The following is a 21,143-nucleotide window of genomic DNA, read 5'->3' on the forward strand; positions in this document are numbered from 1 at the left end:
GGATCTCACCTTCTTCCTTTCCTCATCCTCAGATCACTTTAGGAGGGTGCCAGGTATTCAGGCACTCCTGCAGATCAGCGAACAAGGGCCACGATGTTAACTGGTCAAAGCACTGAAACCTGTCTTTAGTGATTTGTGGTAAACACCTGTACCAAGCATGTATTTTTTAAGTAACTTTCTCTCAAACTTCCTTTTTCAGTCCAAGACAGAGCCATCACACCCAGCCCCATTGCAACGTTGATTCCATGATGTAAGTTGCACCAGGTTGTATACTTACTTGGAAAAGAAACATAGTTTGGAGCCCTAAGTGAAGATTGACCAAAACCAAATCCTTTATTTCCACAACTGTATAAATGTGCTCCAAGTATGTGTCCAACACAAGTTAGAAAAACAAAATAGAACATGCCATTTGCAAACTAGAGCCGTTCACCGATGTGCTGACTCCTTGGTATTAGGCTTAGTTACACAAGACCAGTCACAGTAAAAAGATACATTTTAGAGTACAAAGAGTAGCAGGATGTTAAGCCATTTCAGCTTGCGCACATACAAGTCACACTTCTGGCAGAAAACGCAGAGAAGTTTGATTATGGTGGAAGCTACGTTGCATCACTTTAAATGGCATCAATATCAATGTCATCATCTTTACTGTTTGCAGGCTTCACAGTTTCAACTTTAGGGACACTGGCAGTTGTAGAGTACACCACCTGTGAAGACAAGAGATGTACCTGTTAGTGCTTAAGGGCAGTGGGTGCTAGACAATACTTTTGCTTTAATGTCAGGAGTTGGTAATATGTACCTGCTCGACAGTTCCCCTTGTCTGTCAGGAATGCTTAGTGTGTACTCCCGAACATACCTGTCTTTAGCAACTAGAGGTGCACATGCATGTCTTTAAGAAGCAGGGTCTCACCCAGAAGCAAGTAATACAGAGAGGAGCAAACATGCATGCAGTCATCTGGAGTGTAGCTACCAAGTTTCACCTTGGTCTGATCTGTGAGGAAAACTGCTATTTCTCCCTTAATCTGCTTTTCTAAACCCCCTAGGCTCTTCTAAAACACAAGGTTTTATACTTGCCAACATGCAGAGCAATACATTACGCAAGCTATTTTATAGTATACTAAGACAAAGTGCCCCGAAGTGTACAGAGCAGTATAATTCTGGAATTACAGGAGGCGAGCCTTTCCTACCTCTATGTTTTCATCTTCATCCTCTTCTTCATTACCGGAAGATTCTTCTTCAGCTTCCTTTAGCCATTTAATAAATGGTTCTGCTTTGACACGGATTTCTTTGGCAAGCTCCTTTGAAACATATTTCTTTGAGGCCTGGAAGACCGAGTATGTAAATTCCTTTAGTGTTTAAGCCAAATCTGTATCAGATCACACTGAAATACACCAAGCCTAACTTCACCCCACTACCTTGAACAAGCCATTTTTTGGAGACACATTTCTCCCAGATAATCATTCTGAAGTAGGTGACTGTTTGAAGACATCTGCCCAAAAGATTTTACCAGAATGGCAGAAGCAGGTGCCTAACATATACGGCACATTACATACTACCACTCACCTTTTCTGCCCAGCCAAGGATGACTTCTTCTTCCAGAAGATCTGCATCATACATTTCCTTCAAAATATGTGGTATTTTAGAAATAAGCTGAGACTGATGCATGGCTACCACACACTCAAAGCCATGGAGAAGGTACCTCTGAGCTTTCTTGTTATTGTGGCAGAACTAGAATTGCGAGGAGGTAAAAAAGAAAAGCAAAACCAAATAAATTAGCCTTCTTCTCTAGAATGAAGTGTAAGCAGAAGCAGCAACTCAATGAGACAGCAAAACCTACAACAGCTTATATTATTCCTCGCAGCACTTTTCCCAAGCTGGGAAGTACTGATTTAAAAACTACAATAAAGTCATCCCTCCCCTAGTAAAGCAATCCAGAACTGACCCGAATAGTTATCTCAAACACATGAGGTTGTTACACTGGGTGCAGAACAAGAGAAGTCTTACACGAAGGAAGTGACGTCTGTATTTCCTTATCTGTTCACGAATTTTTTCGTCGAAAAGGACTTCAGTGAGAACTAGAGGGCCCATGGCCTTCACATCCAGTCTCTCTGCTTCTGCTACAATGTCTTTGTCAGAAGAATCAATGACACCTTCTTCCTTCTTTTTCTAGAAGATAGAACAGATAGATGTTTTAAAGCCACTGGAGCCTGCATTAACACTCTAATAAACTCTTTGCTTCCCAACCAATGGTGGAACCAGTACTTTTGTAGGAGTTTAAGCCCTAAAGTTGAGACTTCAGTGTGTGTGTGTATATGAAAGCAACTTGCTCTTCATCTCCTTCTTAGCATTCTACAAAACTACAGCTGAACAGTGAATAAATAAATATTCACCTTCACAAAATCAAACAGTATGTTGACTCTCTCCTCCACTGTTCTTTCCAGGTCTTCACTAAGTGTAAGGTTCTTTGCATGGTCACTGATTTCATCCATTCTACGCCTCTGGGCTTCTTCTGTTGTGTCTTCACCCCAATCATCATCATCTTCCTCCTCCTAAAACAACAACAACAAAAGATTCATACAGTGTTACTACAAACTTATTAATAGGTTGAGTTTTCTCTAGATACAGATCTGAGAGCATTTTTGTGAGTATTTCTGACTCTTCCCTACAGAAGGAAAAAGTTACACTATGATCAGCTAGTCAGAGATGGAGAAAGAGCTGATGGAGGAGAGTAGAAGTAACTAGGTGTGCATTTGTAGACATCTGTTGTTACCGTGCCATGCCTCATCAGTATCTACTACAATCATTTAGATACAAGCCAGGTCTCCTGAGAGGAGTGGGCAGCTGTCACTTAGCAAGGAGCACACATACTGAAGAGTTGGTAGAGCTACTATAATGGATGTGCGGGGATACTTCTATTGCAGCAGTTAACTTCTCCTTATAGTACAACTTTGATACGATGTTGACTAGCAAGGAATCTGAAGCTTCAAACCAGAGCAAGACACTATACACCCTCATCTCCCCACATTCCCTTCTACTTACCACAACCTGTGGAGGAGTAATCTCCTCTGGTGGTGGGGGTGGAGGTGTCTCATTGCTGGACACAGAACCATTCTCTTTGTCCTTGCCTTTTCTATTCTTCTTCTCCTTTTCTTTCTTCCCTGTACTAGTGTCGCCACTTTCTGAAAGTGAACATTAGTGTAGTGTATTAGCTTTCTCGATTCCATAGATTCCCTGCAATAACACCTCTGCTAATTCCCCGGGTAAATCGATCCAGACTCTTTTATTCACAGCAGGTGATGCACAGTGCCCGTCTCCAGATGCACTCACAGGATAATCTACACAGCTCATAAAACCCCTGGTTCTAGTGAAAGTCTTGTTCCTCATCCTGGTGTCCAAGTCCATATAACAAGCGACCTCACAAAGCAGAGATCCCCGGAATAGGTTAGACTTTTCTAATTTAGCAAGCTTAAATTGCAGCAGGCAACCAAATGCTTACTACAGAGTGTTGCTTGCAAAAACAACTCCACTACAGTTCACGTTTAGTGCACTATCCTTCCGCTTCACGCAGACTTAAATGGAAACCTGCAACGAGCACCTGCTGATCAACTCTTCCTACTAAATTTCACCCTACCTAGGCAAATAAAATTCTGCAGATACTGATACTTGAGAAGGACACAAGAGAACTGGCTGCTCATATTTAAGCTACGCACACAGATACTTCATCCCAACCCACAAATGTACTCTAGCAGTACCCCAGAGCAGTTTTACAGTTGTTAGACAAACCATCTGCTCTTCTACTAACAGCACTCACACTACAGAGGTTCCCTTTACCACCTCCCCTCAAACAAAGGAACACACTTACCAGGTGGGTTTTTGAGAATGAACGTGCAGAGTTTATGGTTTGTGTCAAGCATGCCTCGATAGCCACAGGCTTTGCAAGAGTTACCTATAGTTTGTTTCTTAGGATTGACATGCTGTAAGAGAGAACAAACTCCAGTTAAAATACTATTCATAGAACAGATATGCATTAAAACCTATGCCTGCTATTTACTTTATCATCTCCATACGATTAAGCCAGAGGTTTACATGCTTTAATCAGCCCTAACAGAGTTGAGTTTAAACATAGCAATTTAGCTCTGAAGTTCGGGCAACTGTAAATCTAAAACCTGGGATGAGTTTTAGATTTCTCTTCATTTCATTAACTAAAAATTAGAATTAGAAATTAACTAAACTAACAAAGATAAGTCCCTGGATTTCTCTTCATCGGTATCTGAATCAGCTTTTAACACTGCACCACCGTCACAAACATCAACGCACCATTTCTGTACTGTTACCATTAACACAGAAAGAGAGCACTCACCAGATCAGTTTCAGGATTCTCACACTCAGGACAGAGAACAAATTTTTTAATGAATCCATCCAACATGTCTTGCAACTTATTCGCCTCATGAGATCCATTGACAATGTAACGGTCATTCTTAACATCAAACTGGGTCTGTGCTCCCAGCTCACAACCAAAAAATTTGGTAGGATCTGCAAAAAAAATCGTAATAATCAATGGAGTCCTTGGGTCTTTATTGTTGATTGAACTGCAAGTAGATATGCTATTGCTCCTTCCTGATCATTATTTCTTCCTTAATCGCTTTTTCTTACAAATCTTGAAATAATATTAATACTTTATTAGCTATTTAACACTATCACTTGAAACAAAAGTGAAAGCCTTCAAAAAAAAAAATGCTGTGTCACTGCAGACTACTTACACGTTGGAGGCCGATTAAGCGCCTTAGCAACGTCAACCATGTTGACTATAACCGTCTTTATTCCATTTCCTTTGCCCTCAACCTAAAAAAAAAACAAAAAAACTTTTAAGTTTAAATGACCACAATAGCCCAACCCCGTGTATACTTCTGATTTAACTACATCTAAGTTCTGCTTTGAAGTGTCTTCTTAAGAAGAGTTAATGCGCACTTACTCTGAACAGAAAAATGCAGTCACCCCCTCCCTACGATTGGCTAAGCTCAGTGTCATTATCTCAGTTCTGCTACATCAAGAGCAACTAACCTGAAACCCTACCTACTAACCATTAGTGGTAAGTAAGTTACCTTGGCAATCAGACGGGGCATTTTGTAGCGATAGAACTGATCTGAAACACTGCGGTTGACGTTGACAGACATTTTGCCTTATTAGTAGCTTTATCAATAAGATGAAGAGATCTTTGATTGCAGTTTTTTGGTATCTTCTGTCTGGAGAAGACGGGATGACATAAACGACTGCAAGAGTTCTCGGTCTCTGACATGAAAAAATTTTCGCCACTGAGGCTGTAAGGTTCTTGCTTGTATGCTATGTTTCCCCAATACAGGTACCAGTGGCTGCGCAACAGCTCTGCAAGCGTTAATAAACAGAAAAAAAAAAGTGAAATTTATCTTTACGTACACCAATGAAATCTTACTACAAAGCGACATAAACTATTTCTGTGAAGTGGAAGTAGAGTTCGTTATGCTGTGGCTTTCATCAACTCGTGAAGCTCAAGACAATAGCCTTGAATTGTACTGCCGAGTAACTTTGCCTCACCTACACCAGAGCTTTCCACCCTCTCCTTTCTTACAACCCCAAACCCACTGAACAGCTTAAGAATATTGTCTGCACAATTAACTCCTGAAGGAGTGCCATGATCAATAATGAAGGGAAAGAACACTGCTCAATTTACGAAGACCAATGGCTCTTGCACTGAGAGGGTCACATGGTACGTTTCAGGCTGCAGGGGAGAGAAGTGGGAGAAAAATCTGGAACGGTTTCAGATTTCACATCATAGCATGAGCCTATTACATAAACCGAAGCCCGTCAGAACGTTGAGAAATGTCAGTAAGATGAAGCAGCAGCAATCTGTAGCCCCATATAATTTTTACATGGCTTACCAGTTTTTTTGGATCGTAGTAGAAAAGAGTTGAAAATTAGGTAATTCTCCCTCTCACTTATGGATTCTCATAGCAGCTTCTGTTGAGTTTTGACTTAACAATAAGCCTGATAAAGTCTGACATAAGTTGCTTCACTGTAGAAAGCCTAGCAATGCAGAGGTACAGAGCAGTGCAGCAGCTTTTCCAGTTGATTTTTTTTTCTTGGGGGAAGGGGGGGGGAGGAAGGGGAAGGAGGATGAATCCTATTATTAAAGTTGCCTTAAGCAGTATTTACATATTTAAATTAACGCGTGTCCCTATAATCAGATCTAACATTACGTAAACCACAACTGGTTAAGGTGACTAGACAAGCAGCCCTGACTACAGCATGGTTATTCTGACACGTCATCATGTTATCATTAATGGCAGATGTGTTGACACATGAAAATAGCCTTAGTATTTAATGTGTAAGAGCGTGCCTATCAATTCCACACAGTCCAAGTCCCTCTGGCCAGGTTTACAAATCCTTTTACAAGAAGCGTGCTTTGCATATGCCATGTATTCTGCATTAGTCCTGATGCAGTTTCAACCCTTCAGCAAAAACTGCACCACGGATTTCGTTCCAAGCACAAGGCTTCCTTCCCCGGGATGTCTAAAAAAGAGCCAGCATGTGATCTGACCACGTGCTTGCAGAGGCATTGAGGAAGCAGGTATCTTGGTGACAGAACATGAGCTTTTTAGAATGCGTGGTTTCCCCTCCTTCCATATTACAGCTTTTGTCTGTCTGCTGTAGACTAAAGCTCCCTCTCCTGGTCTCTAAGCCACCTCATCCCAAGCACCCCCCCCATATTTATTGGGCAGAACCGAAGAAGCGGGAAGGCAGACAGCCTCCCAGCTTCAAAGCCCCGTTTCCCCGCCCCGCTCAGGCCCGCGATGACTCATAAATGCAGCAATTAAGCACTGAGTCAGCCCCGGAGAAAATCGCGGGGGGGGGGGGGGGGTGGGTGTCACCTCCAGCCACGCATGCGCTCCCTAGGAAGCGGAGGGGGGGGGGGGGACGCTCCCTGGCCGCCCCCCCAGCCTCCCTCCCATTCCCCAGGGCTAACCCTTGCCGATCGGGCGCCCCCTGCCCCCCGCCGCGAGGCTGTAACTGCGGCACAGCCCCCCCCAAAAGAAGCCCTCCCCACCCCCAACCCCCCAAGCACGGGGAGGCGCGGCCCAGCCGCCGCCATTTTGTCTCGTCGCATGGCGCGGGGAGCTGAAGGGGGGGGGGGGGGGGGGGGGCACAATCAAAGAAATAATCCGCCCCAAAAATTTAAAAAATACGAAATAAAAAAATGTAAGGGGCGAGCGATCATTGTTTAAGGTATCTCTATCTTCCCTTCTAAAAAGGTACCGGGTATTTCTTCATAAAAATACACCCCCCGTCAACAACGCGGCGCCCCAGCCCGCCCGCCCGCCACCCCGCACCGACCTCGTCCTTCCAACCGCCCTCTACCGCTGCTCCCCAGCCCAAACGCTCACCGTTTTCGTCCAATAAAGACATAAACCCAACGCTGCTCGCCCCGGGCTGCGACGAAGCCGAGTGTGCGAGGAGAACGAGGCCGTGGGGGCGCTTATATCCAGCCGGAGGCGGAGGAGGCGGAGGCGGACGCCGCAGCCTCCGGGTCCGGGCGTCCTGAGGCGGGCGTTATCAGCAGGGACAGCAGTGCCGGACAATCTGCGGGCAAGACACAACCAGGGGCATCGTTAGCGGCCGCACCTGTGAGGAGAGGGGGGAGGAGGAGGGGGGAGAAGAGGGAAGGGGGGAGGGAGCTGCGGCGGCCGGCGCGCAGCTCAGGCAGAAGGGGGCGGCTGACGGGACCCCGGCAATGGCTGCCCCGTACTCACCTCTAGAATGTTCTCGCTCTGACTGAACAACGCCAAAGCTGGGATCAATCAGCCAGCGGCGCGCCCCGCCCCCCCGGCCCCCCCATTGGCTCGCCGCTCGCTCCGGGGAGAAATTATTGGCTCGGAGCTCGCCGTGCCCTTCGCCCACTGGTGGAGGCCGCCGTCAATCAAACCGCCCCTTGCTTTGCTGCCCTCCCCCCGCCCTCCCCCCGCCAGTGCCCCAAAGGACATCGCGTCTACGCGGGGCGGGCGGCTCTCGCGAGACTGTGCTGAGGGGCGGCGGGCGGCGGGCTGAGGAAGGGGGGCTGCGCGCTTCCCTCGACCCCTTGCCCTGGCTCTTTTCCAGTCGTTGTGCTGAGAGACGCCATCACACGTGTCCCTCACAAGCACCCCCCAAAAACACACAGACCCCTTCGGGAAGGGCCCTGGTCTTTCTTTCGCTTCGGTTTCCACACAAAAACGCCGCCGGCTCTCGTGGCAGGGTGCTCTGACCAGGCCGGGGCCGTGGTTTGTTTGAAAGCACGACCTGCAAAGCTGTAGGAATGAAAATTTGGGGGGGGGGGGTGCAGCTCGTCATAGACGGGCAGCGGCCAAATGCTTGGCATCGCAGCAGCTAATTTGTGTTACAAACACTTTTAAACAATTAAAATGCTGAATACATTGTGTTTTTCCTGTACGGCCTGCTTTTGTGTGCAGGAAAAGGCCTATTTATTGTCCCTGTCATAGCGACTCAGCTTTGGATACCTCTGGGTGCTGGGGCTACCTTTGTCTCTTACAAAGGATAATTCAAATCCTGTGTGCACCTAGTTTCAGTTCTTAATATAAAATGCTGCTAGACCTCCTTAGCTTAATCAGCACCCTAGATAAAGCAAGTTTGGATTTATATGTTTTAAAAGCAGGAACATGGGTCCTTTTTTGTGCTCTGTTCTTTCCATGTCTTCCATCTTCAGCCCTCCAATATGACAGGATTACATATTTTGGATGTTTCAGAACACAAATAATTTTGGCAGAGAGCTTTTTTAAACTTTACCAATCAAGCGATCAATCAATTCTCTTACCTCTTTCAATACTGCCAGGCAGAACAAGAAGACTCTAGTTCCTGTCACTGGCTTAATGAACAATGTTGGGAAGCCTCTTGATGGCTATGTGGGTGTATAGGGAAAAAGAGGTAACGAAGATAAAAATGAGTAGTGACATTATATAATGTCATATACTCTAAATTTCTCCCTAAGTTACTTTTGAAACAGTTTTCCCAGCTGACTTTGATAACATGTTGGCGTGGTCAGAGGAAACCCCTTATATTGAGCCTTTAGGTATGCCTTGAACATTTTTGGTCTGATATGCAAAAATACTGCGTTTAAATACTAAGGTGACTGATAAATGAGATTTTCCTAGAAATCATAAAAGAAAAGCTGGGCTATTGTTATGGACACTTTCTGTGACACACAATAATAAAAAACTTGTTCTTTCAACTAGAGCGGCAGAGCAACAAACCTGGAAGAAATAAATGTGCATGTCCCCCAATACTTTCTAACAAGACCCTCTACACCATGGCCTCTGCCCTAGTATGTTTCTTTTCAGCCCATGGAATAACAAGTCTCTGTAGCCAGGATGTTGTCTTGTAAAACATCATGTTAAGTCTGTCTTGGGCTTCACTATCTGCATTTAAAAAAGTTAAAAATCAGGATATTTTAAATGCCTCCTTGCCTCCTTCAAGGCCAGGTTGGATGAGGCCCTATGCAACCTGATCTAGTGGGTGGCATCCCTGCCCATGGCAGGGGGTTGGGACTGGGTGATCTTTAAGGTTCCTTCCAACCCAAACCGTTCCGTGATTCTGTGATTGAGAAATAGAAAGTAACACTTTTTTAAACATGAGAAAGTGTTAGCACAAAATAAGGAAGTCTCTCTCCAAAGTATGTGATGCTTGGAAGTTATCATGAGGGAGAGAAAATAATCATAAAAGAGTAGGAGGCAAGCAAAGCACAGCAGGATCTCCTTTGCTGTAAAAATATGCAGCATGTATAATTTGCTAAATGCCTCCTTTCTGCGGCTTTAGTTTCATGCTACAACACCTCTGAGGTTAATAAATTACAAGTGTTAAAGCATACCACTGCCAACACCACTTTATTGAACAGCAAAAGGGAAACGAGCCCCTGGATTTCGTGCTATTTGACATAATGAGTAACTCTGAAGATTTATGATTAGTAGTATAGAGAAGAATTTTTTTAAAGTTTTATAGTATATAAATTGACATTGAGTTAAGAGTAACCTTTTTAGATAGTCTTCCTTCTTCAAACAACAAGTCCCATACAGATGAAGTCAGAAGATACTCTCTTGGATTATACAAAATAGACTAAACTTGTGGATTATCGTCTCCTTAGTCCCTAGTTGTTGTTTTTCTCACCGGAAAAATTCACCGATACTTGATGTTGGATCCCAGATACTTTTACTGAATCATAATATTTATGGTTTGTTCACTTTGGTATCTGGTGGCTTGCACAAGACAAAATATCATCCTCCCACTCTAAAATGTCGTGGTTGCACGAATCATGAAGTTCGTAGTTCACATTGCTTTTGTGACCTTCAAAATACAACCACTTGTGTGCTTTGCATTTCACAGATGTAAACTAAGCAGTTTTTATATATAACCCTCCCTTGTAAAGACATTTTAAATGGCATGAGTAAGTCAGGTTTTGGAAGTGGCCTAATGTCTGAGAATAGGAAGTTTTCGGCAGTGGATCTCATAGTGTGTTTCCTTATCACAGGAATGTTTTATTATGGTTCAGTTCAGCCTTGGGCTATTCAAGTTATTTCTATGTTGCCTTAGTTTTTATTAAAAAATAACAAAGAGTTAATGTCTGTGATAAGGGAGCAAAACCAACATTCAAGAATTAATATGTCTATATTTAAAATGTAAATCTTCAGAAATTGGCATTTAATCACAGGTGTTTATATTTTCACACAGACAACCGTGCATTCTGTCTGCAGTTTGTTCTTCAGCTAGTTTGTCATTGTGATGAGGTTGGCTATAAACATTACCCCCTTTCAATACTCAGCTGGTAACCTTGGTCTTGAAAAATATTTTTTCACTGCTGTAAGCTGTGTATGTTCTCTTCCAGTGGCTGGTTCAGAGCTGATATTTTTTCCAAGGTGGGCAGGAAGCCTTAGAAGCTGAGGACGTGGTTCCTCGTTGTGCCATCTTCGCAGCTTTTGCTGCTGCAGGATGCCCAGGCACACGGTGCTGCCTCTGCTGTGGGTTCTGATGTGCCTTATGTCTCTGGGCTCGCCGCGTTCCTGCAGCAGGGCCCTGGGAGGCACTGAAATGCAGCCTGTCAGGGAGGGCGATGTGGTTGCCTTCAAATGTGGCTGATTCCTGACAGTGAAAAGGACTGATATGTGAAAGCAACTCAGACATGCTACTGCTGTATCTATAGGAATTTCAGAAGATGGAAGGCCAAGATTATGTACAGTTACACTGAACCCTGAATAGCAATACCCTTCCTTTTGCCTGTCTTGGAAATGTGTAGAGAATGTTTAATTATTTGCATGCCAGATTTGAATATGCAACCTCTGTGGAATCACAAGTCCAAATTCCTTCAGGATTGGTATTTGGAAGATAAATACATTGAATAGCTGTGACCTTACTGTTCAGCAGTCATTCCTGCTTTTCAGCAGAATTGGACCCTGATCAGTGACAAGGGCAGAGGTTTGTTCTGTTCTTACTGCTCAGGAGCTCTGCAATAACTGCTGCCCTGCAGCAAGCACACTGTTCATCTTTTGTGCAGACTCACTTCATAAAATGCCTTCCTTTCCATGCTCTGTAACGTTATGGTTAGCTATTCGCATTAGTAGATCAGGAATTAGTAAACAGAGAAGAAAAAAAATGATGAGAGCAAGATACACATATAGCCATTATTTTCCAGTAGTTATTTTTGTTGCTTCTATATCCATGCAGAAGTGCTAAAATATCCCAGCTCATGTTTGGGTCTGAGTGCGCTAGAAGGGCTCGGTGTTCAGCTGGCAGCATGAGGCAGGCTCTGCCCCAAATCTGTTGTTCATATTTCAGTAGACACCATGAAGCTCCCTCCTGCCCTCCCTCTTTCTCTTGCAGCGTGTGGCTGTGTGCGTAAGGGAGGCGCCTCAGCAAAGAGAAGCAGCCAGCTTTCTCTGCAGAATATAAACTAGTGTTTGAGAGCTGTAAACGTTAAGGGAAATGGACTTTTTTTTTCTGTATCCCGTTGTTTCCTATCAGGATGCAATGAGAGGTATGAATACAAGGGAGGGGAGCAGTGCTAAGGGATGGCGAGCCTTCCCCTGCCTCTCCAGCTAGCACTGCTCAGTATGAGACCCACACACTGGGTTACCTGCTGAGGAGCACTACCTGTCTGTACCAAAACTATTCAAAAGCGAGTGCAGTTCACCATGCTGTATTAAACAGAATAGGGAGTGGATTCCGAGGGTATTGTTAAATGTAAATGTAAATGTAAATCTAAATCTAAATCTAAATCTAAGTTGGGCAGATAATATCCTGACTCCATCTGGATGTTTGTTTGCCGGAATGCCCTTTCCTAAATAACAGTACTAATATATCTTTTCTTAGACCAACTGATGCATCTGGAAAAACTAGCAAGCTTCCTGAAGAGATGAGCAATACCCATTTGTGTGTGCTGAGAGTGGCTAAAGGCTGTCATGGGGTGGTTGTGGACCCCTGACCACTGGCTATTCCTCACTGGCGTTCTCTGTGCAAGTATGAATTTCCTAACAAAACCCACGAGCAATGATACAGTGCCTGGGGATTGGCAGCTCCCCCACGTTGTTAAGCACACATTTTTGGATTTTAAGCAGCGCATGCCTTCAGCAATGCATTAGAAAAATGGATGTTTGAGCTGTCAGGCTATGCATACTCAATGTCTATCAGAGTGGTCTTGCTGTCTTTGTTGGCTAGGATAACACAGATTTTCACTGTGGTATTCCTTTATTTGTTAACATGTATATGCGTGCTTTGCTTTGCTTGCTATTTTTACCATTCCTGATTTTTCAGTTGTGTACCTTTACCTTTGGCATCACGCTTGGCTGGTTCTTTGTCTGGGGGAGGAGTCTGTTGGGAATTTTACAGACAGCAGTTCTTTGGAGGACAGGACAAAATAAAGTATCCTTTTGAGCAAATAAAACCAGACTGTGTTTAAAGAGGCAAATAAACATAGGCAAACTCACAGAAATGAATGGGGAGTGCAAACAGGGTGGAAGTTCAATTAGGAGGTGAATTCAGCACGGTCTGGGAGTCTGTGAAAGAGGGATGTCCTGACCAAGAGAGCCATCTTTTATTCCTGTGTCTCAGCAATAGGTGGAAGTGTTGGTGATAGGAGTCAGAGAAGCCAAGTATCCTCAGTTTGTCCAGGTAGCAGCTTTGGCTACAGGCCTACCTGGCAAATACTAGCATTATCCAGCAGCTGCATGCTTGTGGTTGACAAATCTGCCAGCAACATTTATATGGTTGCTGAAAGAAGTGGATGTGGAAGATAAGGAGTCCTTGAGGAATATAGCTTCCAGCTGAGAACCTGCTGTCAGAGCTGCCTGCCTGTTCATTATGCTTATTAGCAGCCACTGCATTTACATTTCCATGCTGCTTGTCATAGTCAGGTCTCAGACATCAAAATCTGTGTGTTTGTGAGTTAAGTTAAAGCTCTCTTCCAGTAGCATTTTAGTGATTTACACTTTTATTTCCATTTCATTAAACAAATTGCTCGGGTCCTCCTCAGCTGTCGTGTGCTTTGCCATCACTTCCACATATAGATCCTCTCCCATCCTTTTCCTTTGGTCTCTGAGGGTCTGGCAACCAGTGCTGTGATTACCAGTATTGATTTCCCAGCAGATGTTGACTCTTAAGTAGTAGAAAAGAGTAACGACTGCTTAGAGTTACCTATTGGCTTTCCACTTTTCCCAAGAGGAGTGTGTTGTTGCCTCTGATTTTGAGACTATATCTCCGGAAACTCTTCCCAGTCTGGGGACACTTTAGAGATCTTAAATGCTCTTAATCCCTTCCCTTGTGTTCAGAAGCATGTGGCTGCTGAGCTAGTTTTCAGGGGTCTGCACTACAAATTACATCTTCCTTTGCTGTTCTGTTCTGCTCATTCAAGCACGGAGGAGTGTCTGCTTTAAAATAATATGAGCACATTGCTGGGAGAGTTGGAGTTTGGAGGCAGTGCTGAGGAACAGCTAGTGATTATGTTCATGCTTCTGCTAGAAGATCTGGTAGAGGAGAAGATATGCCTGATGCTTGTGCTGAAAGCAAAGAAAGGTCTGCTTTAAAGGCAAAGGAGAATCTTCATGTTCTCCAGAACTAAACCTTCAAAGGAACTGTTTGGCTAGGAGGGCAGAGTCATGTATTTAGAAACAGACAGCTAGAGAGATAACAGGAAAAGTTTTGTCTCCAAAGTCTGATTTTATATCCCTTGCAGACTTGTCTGTATTGCAACATCAAAGGTGTTTTGCAGGGCACTGCAGGCTTTTAGGCGGATAATGCTGAATTTGTAGGCTGTAATTTAGAATTTGCTGCTTGTTTGGTATGTTTTGCCTTGAGCTTGAGTACAGCTGGTGCAGCTGCTTAATAAAAATACAGGGATTACCTTTTGTAATGAAGCAAATAATACATGGCTACGATGCAGTGCCAAGGTCTTTGAATGCTCTGGTGGTTTGCAGCTCAAATATTTATATTACTAATGTAAATTATTTGCCAAACTGGAAAAAAAAAAAAAGGTGTGGTACTCAAAATAAGAAAATAGAGGCAGCAACTTTGTTCTATGGTTTGCCCATGCCAAGTGTTATGTATGCTAAGGCTATTACTCAAACCAGTAACGATATGAATATAGCTGATAACACACATGGTTTCCAAGAGTGGTGGAGTGAATTAAGGCTGGCATTGGCCCATGTGGATTCTGTGATGGCTAATTAAAGCTGACATTTAATTTTTTCTTATTTAAGAAACCGGGCTGAAAATACCCTTGAATGTGAATCCACATCAATGATTTTATTGACCTTATGTAGATTTTTCTTTTTGAGAATAACCCAGGGGACACACTGAAGGCAGAAGTTCCTTACAGGAATATTACTGCCTTGAACTGTTTCTCCAAATCAGTTTTTGAAAGCTCTTAACACACACAGTTAGGTCAATGAATGTCCAAATGCATAATGGAGGCTGAATTGTGTCTTGAAGCTGTAGGATGTTATTTTATGTTTCTTTAGGAAACAAATCTTGTCCATATTGATCGTTTTGGAGCTTTTTACCGGAAATAGTTTTAGGAAACAAACTTCAAAAACACTTCCTGAAACAGGCCTTTTCATAGAGTTAAAGGGATCTAAAATAAATGGTAATAACATGACTTGTGTCTAGTATCTCTGTCCACACTCATCTGGGAAACGAGAGTATCAACAACTCTATTAGATGAGGTGGTGTTTGTGAACGCTGTGGTGCAGTAACTCTTTCAGGGCTTGATTTAAGGATTCCAAAATGATCGTGTGCGTATTAGAGAGATCACTAGTGTATAACATTATTCAGCCCCAGGGAGTCTAATTTGTTCTTCTCTCACTAGTGCCCTTGACGTGCCAGTTGAGCCCTTTTTGCATTAGCAATTTCAAGCACGGTAGTTATTCTGCATCAGTGCCTGATGGAGTCATGGGGTGTGTGAATTAATGGCAACTTGCAGTCGTGCAGTTCTGCCTGGATTTTGTATCTGGTACATCTTCCCTGCACTGGCCACACAGTGGGACTTGTTAGGGTTGCTCACAGCCGCTCTGCCCTCCGTAAATGCAGAGGTACTCAGGAAGAACACACGAGCTGTTTCCAGGGTTGTTTGGCTGCACCTCACCCAGAGTTTGTTTTTAATCATTCTCATGAATGATTTACTGTTCCCTTTCTATCACGTTACTTTTTCATTGTTGTCTCCGGCAGGCAAAAGGCTTTCAAAGGGTTCTTTAGGGCTTAATGTGTTGTTTGTCCTAGATATTGGGCATGACTTATTCAGAAATGTGTAATAAATACACAGCTCCTCTCATGTCTGATTGTTTGCACAGTGGACAGATTAATGGATGACTGGGTGACGGATGAACACTCAGTTCAGAATATTTCTCCATTCTGGATTAAGTTAGGGAGGGTGTGTGGGTGCAGGTGGGATCTCTAAGGTCCCATGTAAATGTTTGTGAGCTCATTCAAGCCCACAGAGATGCACCGGTTAATACCAGTGGATGATGGGCCTGTTTAACTCAAAGACTTTACTTCTGGGTAGTCTTTCCTGGTAGTCAATTTGTTCACTTATCCTGGATTATGCCATGTAGATATAACTCTTGTGTATCTGGAGATGTATATTTATAAAAGGTTATTTTTACCTTTTAGGTAACCAGCTCACTGGTTCTTTTGACTATTAGGACCTGCTGTGGCTAAAGAAGGCACTTATTTTTCCTGCTTGATTTTTCTTTCTCTCTCTCTCTCTCTCTCTCTCTTTTTGTTTGTTTTCCTGGTGCACTGAGACGAGGAGTGCTGTGACAAGGACTTTTGATAGTTTAGTCTATCTGCTGCAAGGGCAAGCCTCTGTGAGAGTCAGTGCACTCTGGATAATGTTTAGTTGTATACATTTAATGAAACTTCTTTTTGCTTTATAGATAACTGATTTTGAATCTCGGTGCCAGTGCTGCTCCCACAGAGGCCTGCAGTGAGCAGCTGATTCATACAGATGAAGCTTTAAATATCTTCCCTTGCAGATGCAAGATTCGGATCGCTTTCTCTGCAGACAGTCCCGTGCAGACAGTCCCACCGCATTCTGCCCCCTGGAAGACGTTCAGGTGGGCAGGAGAGGGTGAACGATTTGGCCCGTGCAGCTTGTCCGGCAGGGTGCTAATTCTGGTTCACGGGGAGGCATATGCTATGACGTGTGCGGACAGATCACTCACAGTTTGCTCAATTCCTGGAGCAGCAGGGAAACGGGCAAAGTAGCGGTGGGCTGCCAAGACACAATCTGCTAGCTCGATTGCTTGAGAGTCAGCCCAAACCTCCTTATCCCCTGCTGCAGAGTAAACTGCTCAGTAACATTCTCTCTTTTCCTAGCAAAGGTCTTAAGAAGGCAGCTCTGTAGCTTACTGCAGGTTGTGCCAGATTTGCTTGTTGTGATCCGGATCTGCAGTGCTGTGTTTGCCACAGTGATTCTAACCTATACAGAGCTGCTGAGAGATCTTTGGAAAACAGGATTGTGGAGGAAATTCTCCGTACATACATGGACTCTGAACAGGAGTATTGTACAAGAGGCTGTGCAGGGTATTCTTCCCCAAAAAATTGCTAACAAAAATGAGTGAATCAAAGGAGAGTTATTAGTCATGGGTTTCCCATAGCAGTCTCTTTAATGGATTGCTGATGGATGGCTGCTTGTCAAGAAATAAGCAAAAATATTGGACGAAATGAAGTCAAATTCTTAAGTCTTTACTCAGGACCAGCTAAACTTCAACTATTCACTCTGACTACTTTGGAAAGTTTGGCATGCGTCAGTTGTATGAGAGAGCTGTGCCAGACCTGTGAAAAGCCTTACTTGTCTTACCTCTTGTACTGTGTCTTATATCCTCCCCATTTCCCACTTACGTTAACCGTCTAAAGCTTTTTAGTGGCTCTGACATCGTCCACAGTCCGTGCTAAGGCATTAAGGACAAACAACAGGATTGTGTTCTTAAATCCTGCTTTGAAAATCTCTTCATAATATGTCCCTGGAAGAAACTCCTTTGCTGTTTATTTTCATTTGTCCTTTGGCTGCGCCTGGACGCCTGGTCATTGCCCAGAATCTCGCTGGCTGAGTACCAACACGGAGCAATTTGCAGCTACATGTAAGCGACTTCGGTTCGTTTTGGCCCTATCTCCACAGCATTTCCCAGAGCCAGTCATCTGTGTTTCAGCTGATCAGGGTGCAAACTGAACTCTGACTTGCCTAGCTGAGCCTGCCAAGAAAAGCATTAGCTAAGCAGAAACAGCTTGTAGCTGAGGGCAAAGGTGAGAATGCATTAAGTATCCACATCTTGACACAGAAAGGATGCAGCTACAGTGAAAACAGGGGAAAGGGGACTGGGCAGACACACAGCCGGCTTATGTGTCCCGGGAGCGCACGCTGCACTGCTTGCTGAGAAAGGCCTCTTTGTCTCTGTGCACTGTGCCTGCCTGTTTTGTCTGGGATGCAGGACAAATGCAAGAAACGCACCGATGTGGCCTTGATGACATTTTTTCTGTTTCTTGTCACTGCTTTGTTGTGCTCAGAAAGGCCTTGAATATGTTAGGCTGTTGTGTATCTCTCTGCTCTAGCCAAGCAGAGAGTTGTACAGCTGACTTTGCAGTTCCCTGCTCTGAAGTGCAGGCTAGAGGATAGAGAGGGTGGCTGAATGCTGCAGCGCCTTCCTAAAAAGAGAATTCACTCCTGAATCACAGCTGGGAGACAGAATAAAGAGGCTGAAATTCTTTGTCTGCGTCTAGGAAGGAGTTGGGAGCAGAGGTGGGGAGGAGACCTTTAACCATCACCTTTAGCGCTGGCTGGTGTGGCTGCCTGATCCCATGTCATACAGCATGAGGCTATTTGTATTGCTGTCCTCTTCCCATTTAGATTAGATCTTGACCAGTGTGACCTGCATTTCCAGACTTTATTTTGAACATCGCTGATGCAAGCCTTGCTTCAGCAGAAGCCCTGCTGTGTCCATGAGTACCCCTCAAAGACATCATTTCTTATCAGTTTTACAAGGAATGGTGTTATCAGAGTTCTCCGACTTCAGCTGGATTTGCACAATCCGTTCTTGTTCTGACGAGGCTTTACCACTTTGATGTATTCAGCCTAAGACATATCCCCTCAACCCACCCCATGGGCTACAGATGGCCTGATAAAATGGATTTGGCTTCCATTTACAAGTAGTTTTCTTTTCAGGCTGTCTTTCATATCTGTTTCTGCGATGGCAAAGTGATCGGACTGTGGGTCTTGAAGCTGTAAGACTAAATGTTAGAGACACCAGTTCTATATTTCCCTTAATTTTGACAGCATTGGGAAGACTGGATTTATGTCTTGACCTCCATATCTACCAAATGTTGGCTTTACAGAACAGTTTTCTAGGGTGACAAGCCCTGATTCTTGGTTCAACTGTATTTGGTGGGGCTGTTTTGTGGGAAAAGGTAGCTTTCTGGTCCTGCAGTGAATTGAGGTCCAGCCAGCTGAGTGTTGAGTGTTAGCATAAGGTACTAGAGTCCTTTAGCCATCCTGATTGCTGATAGTGAGAGGCAGCTCTATCAACAGAGAGTGCCTGGAATGTAATGCTTATTTCCTTTCGTTACCCCTTACCTTGGTGTCTAGCAGAGACAACCGCTGAGCCCATTGGGATGACAGTAGCTTTGGGCACTTGTGGAAAGTTGGGACTATGTGGGCTCAAAGCCACTCCCTTTGCGTGGGAAGGCTGAGATAAGCCCCAAGAGTTAGCTCCAATCTTGTGCCTTAATTGAATACTTCCCATTTCCCATTAACTGCAGGACTTTAAAAGTTAAACACGTCTCTTCTCTTTAGGCCCTTTTCTTTCTTTGTTGCTATCGCATTTGTTCTCATTCCAGCTTCCTAAGGGGAAAACCAAATGCCATTTGCAGTTCATTGCTGCGTATTACATTTATTTCCTCCGTGCTTTCCTTCAGAGCATGAGCCCAGCCGACCAACTTCTTATCAGTTTGACAGGCTGTGACTGTTGTCCTGGTGACCGGAGTAGTTGCACTATCATCGTGTACAGAAGGCAGCGAAAGAGATGCCTTGACCTGTGGGCGTAGCTGTGTGTGCACATGATACGATAGCAAGTTGCTTGGATACATGAAGATAAGATCCAAGTCTTGGGCTATGTATGTGAAAGATGAAGCAAAAACAAAATGGAGAAGCATGCAAAGTTAGGAGCTATAAAAGAAGAAATGAGAATATGAGTAGGAGTTGCAAAATGCTCAGCTCTTCTCGGCATCTGGTCTGTGTTCCAGTCATTTAGTGCATTTGTATTTGAGAGATGCTTGCCTGCCAGTCTGCTGTCTCTTTGCCTTTTTGTCTTTTTCTACCCCCTCCCACATTTCTCCCATTTCTTAGGTTTATGGATATGAAAAAGAATAACGTTAGTAACACTTCTGAGTCATGCTTTTCATCCAGGTGCACCGTGCTTAATCCATTCATATACACATTCCTGAACAACATCAACTCCGATTCACTAATTACTTATTTAGGTGAGTTAATCAGACTTATTTTGTGGTGCCCTGTCACAGATTAGCTCCTAGGTGGCAGGTGCTAGAAGAAAGCCCTGCTCTGAACGGCACACAATCCGAGTGGAAGACGAGGAACAACAGATGGGAGGAGAGAGATAAGGGAGCACAAAGAAACAGTGAGACACCGTTACTCAGCACACGGGCAATGGTGTCAGCACACCAGCTGCCTGGCACTTGGGAACGTTTTTGCAGGCTACACAGCATGTTCTTGTTTTAGCGTAGTGGTATTGGCTGGTTCAGTGAGAAACTGGCAGCTTTCAGCCATCAAAGGCAATGTGGGGTGGGTAGCCTGGATAAAACCAAATCCTGGCTAGTACAGGCTACATATTTGCTAGGGGATAAGAGCATATTCAGGTCTTCTACCTTTAAAAGGCTTGTAAGGAGCCCGCTGGTTTCTGTGCTGAGCAGGGACAGCTTTAGGCTGCTGGTCCCCCAGTGGGACGTGGCCCTGTGGCTCGGGTACCCTGTGTCACCTGTGCCATGGCACTGTGTTGTAGCTGTGCTTGCTTTGGGGAGGAAGTGTCCAGCTAATCCCAAAGCCAGTTAATCTTCCATGGCTAACTGAGAGTCAAATATGGTTGGTTTACTGTAAAAACTTGCCTTCCTGAACACTTATTACCAGACGTATCTCCACAGACATGATCAGAGTCCTGCGCTAGACCCAAAATCATGGGAAGGCTAGGCCTGCCCACCCTCAGCTCCCGTCCGTGCACCCCAGAACAGCCTGCACGGGGGATTTCTGTGGGAAGCCCTGGCAGGGGGAGCCGATGCAGCAGATCCGTCTGCCAGGAAGGTTTCTAATGCAACGCTTCAGTTTGGGCTGAATTTCAGCGGTGGTTGGTGGGGAGAGGGGATGTGCTGGTGAACAACATGACCCAGCCCCGTGCCAGGGCTCCCAGTGGGAGATACCACATCTCGTGGCTGCAGGATCAGAGCCCTGCTGACTAACAAGGAGAGGCTGGAGGATGTTGTGGGATGGAGCTGCTCTCATGTAAAATTCATGGTGTTAGCAGGGCATCTTAAATAAAACATTACCGTCCCTGAAAAAGACATGAAGTCTTCATTTTGTG

General features: G+C 44.4%; 1 protein-coding gene and 1 non-coding gene across 3 annotated transcripts; both read right to left on the reverse strand.

Annotated features, from left to right (window-relative positions):
- Window positions 1-308: 308 nt before the first annotated feature.
- EIF5 (eukaryotic translation initiation factor 5) lies at window positions 309-7,965 on the reverse strand. 2 transcript variants are annotated; one of them, XM_040557761.1, is made up of 13 exons: window positions 7,782-7,882; window positions 7,416-7,611; window positions 5,913-6,057; window positions 5,100-5,379; window positions 4,758-4,839; window positions 4,358-4,530; window positions 3,860-3,971; window positions 3,037-3,176; window positions 2,388-2,546; window positions 2,002-2,163; window positions 1,561-1,725; window positions 1,185-1,319; window positions 309-704 (listed from the first exon to the last, which is right to left on the reverse strand). In XM_040557761.1, the coding sequence occupies exons 4-13, from the start codon at window positions 5,169-5,171 to the stop codon at window positions 612-614; spliced, it is 1,293 nt and encodes a 430-aa protein (XP_040413695.1). In that variant the 5' UTR covers window positions 5,172-5,379; window positions 5,913-6,057; window positions 7,416-7,611; window positions 7,782-7,882; the 3' UTR covers window positions 309-611. The 2 variants fall into 2 exon arrangements, with proteins under 2 accessions (XP_040413695.1, XP_040413694.1); XM_040557760.1 differs by lacking the exon at window positions 5,913-6,057 and having other exon boundaries at window positions 7,782-7,965.
- Window positions 3,385-3,508, reverse strand: LOC121071837. The gene has a single exon (XR_005820818.1). It is a non-coding gene; the product is annotated as a small nucleolar RNA SNORA28 (small nucleolar RNA).
- Window positions 7,966-21,143: the final 13,178 nt, after the last annotated feature.

The sequence above is a fragment of the Cygnus olor genome, chromosome 5, assembly GCF_009769625.2.
Source record: "Cygnus olor isolate bCygOlo1 chromosome 5, bCygOlo1.pri.v2, whole genome shotgun sequence".
In the NCBI taxonomy this organism is placed as follows: domain Eukaryota; kingdom Metazoa; phylum Chordata; class Aves; order Anseriformes; family Anatidae; genus Cygnus; species Cygnus olor.

What these genes read in the sequence shown, in the direction of transcription:
- EIF5 (XM_040557760.1), bottom strand. Translation starts at nt 5,171, where the DNA reads ATGTCTGTCAACGTCAACCGCAGTGTTTCAGATCAGTTCTATCGCTAC. An exon ending in GCTTAATCGGCCTCCAACGT is followed by an intron (nt 4,531 to 4,757) that starts GTAAGTAGTCTG and finishes TTTTTTTTGCAG; the next exon opens with ATCCTACCAAATTTTTTGGT. An exon ending in CATTCTCAAAAACCCACCTG is followed by an intron (nt 3,177 to 3,859) that starts GTAAGTGTGTTC and finishes GTTCACTTTCAG; the next exon opens with AAAGTGGCGACACTAGTACA.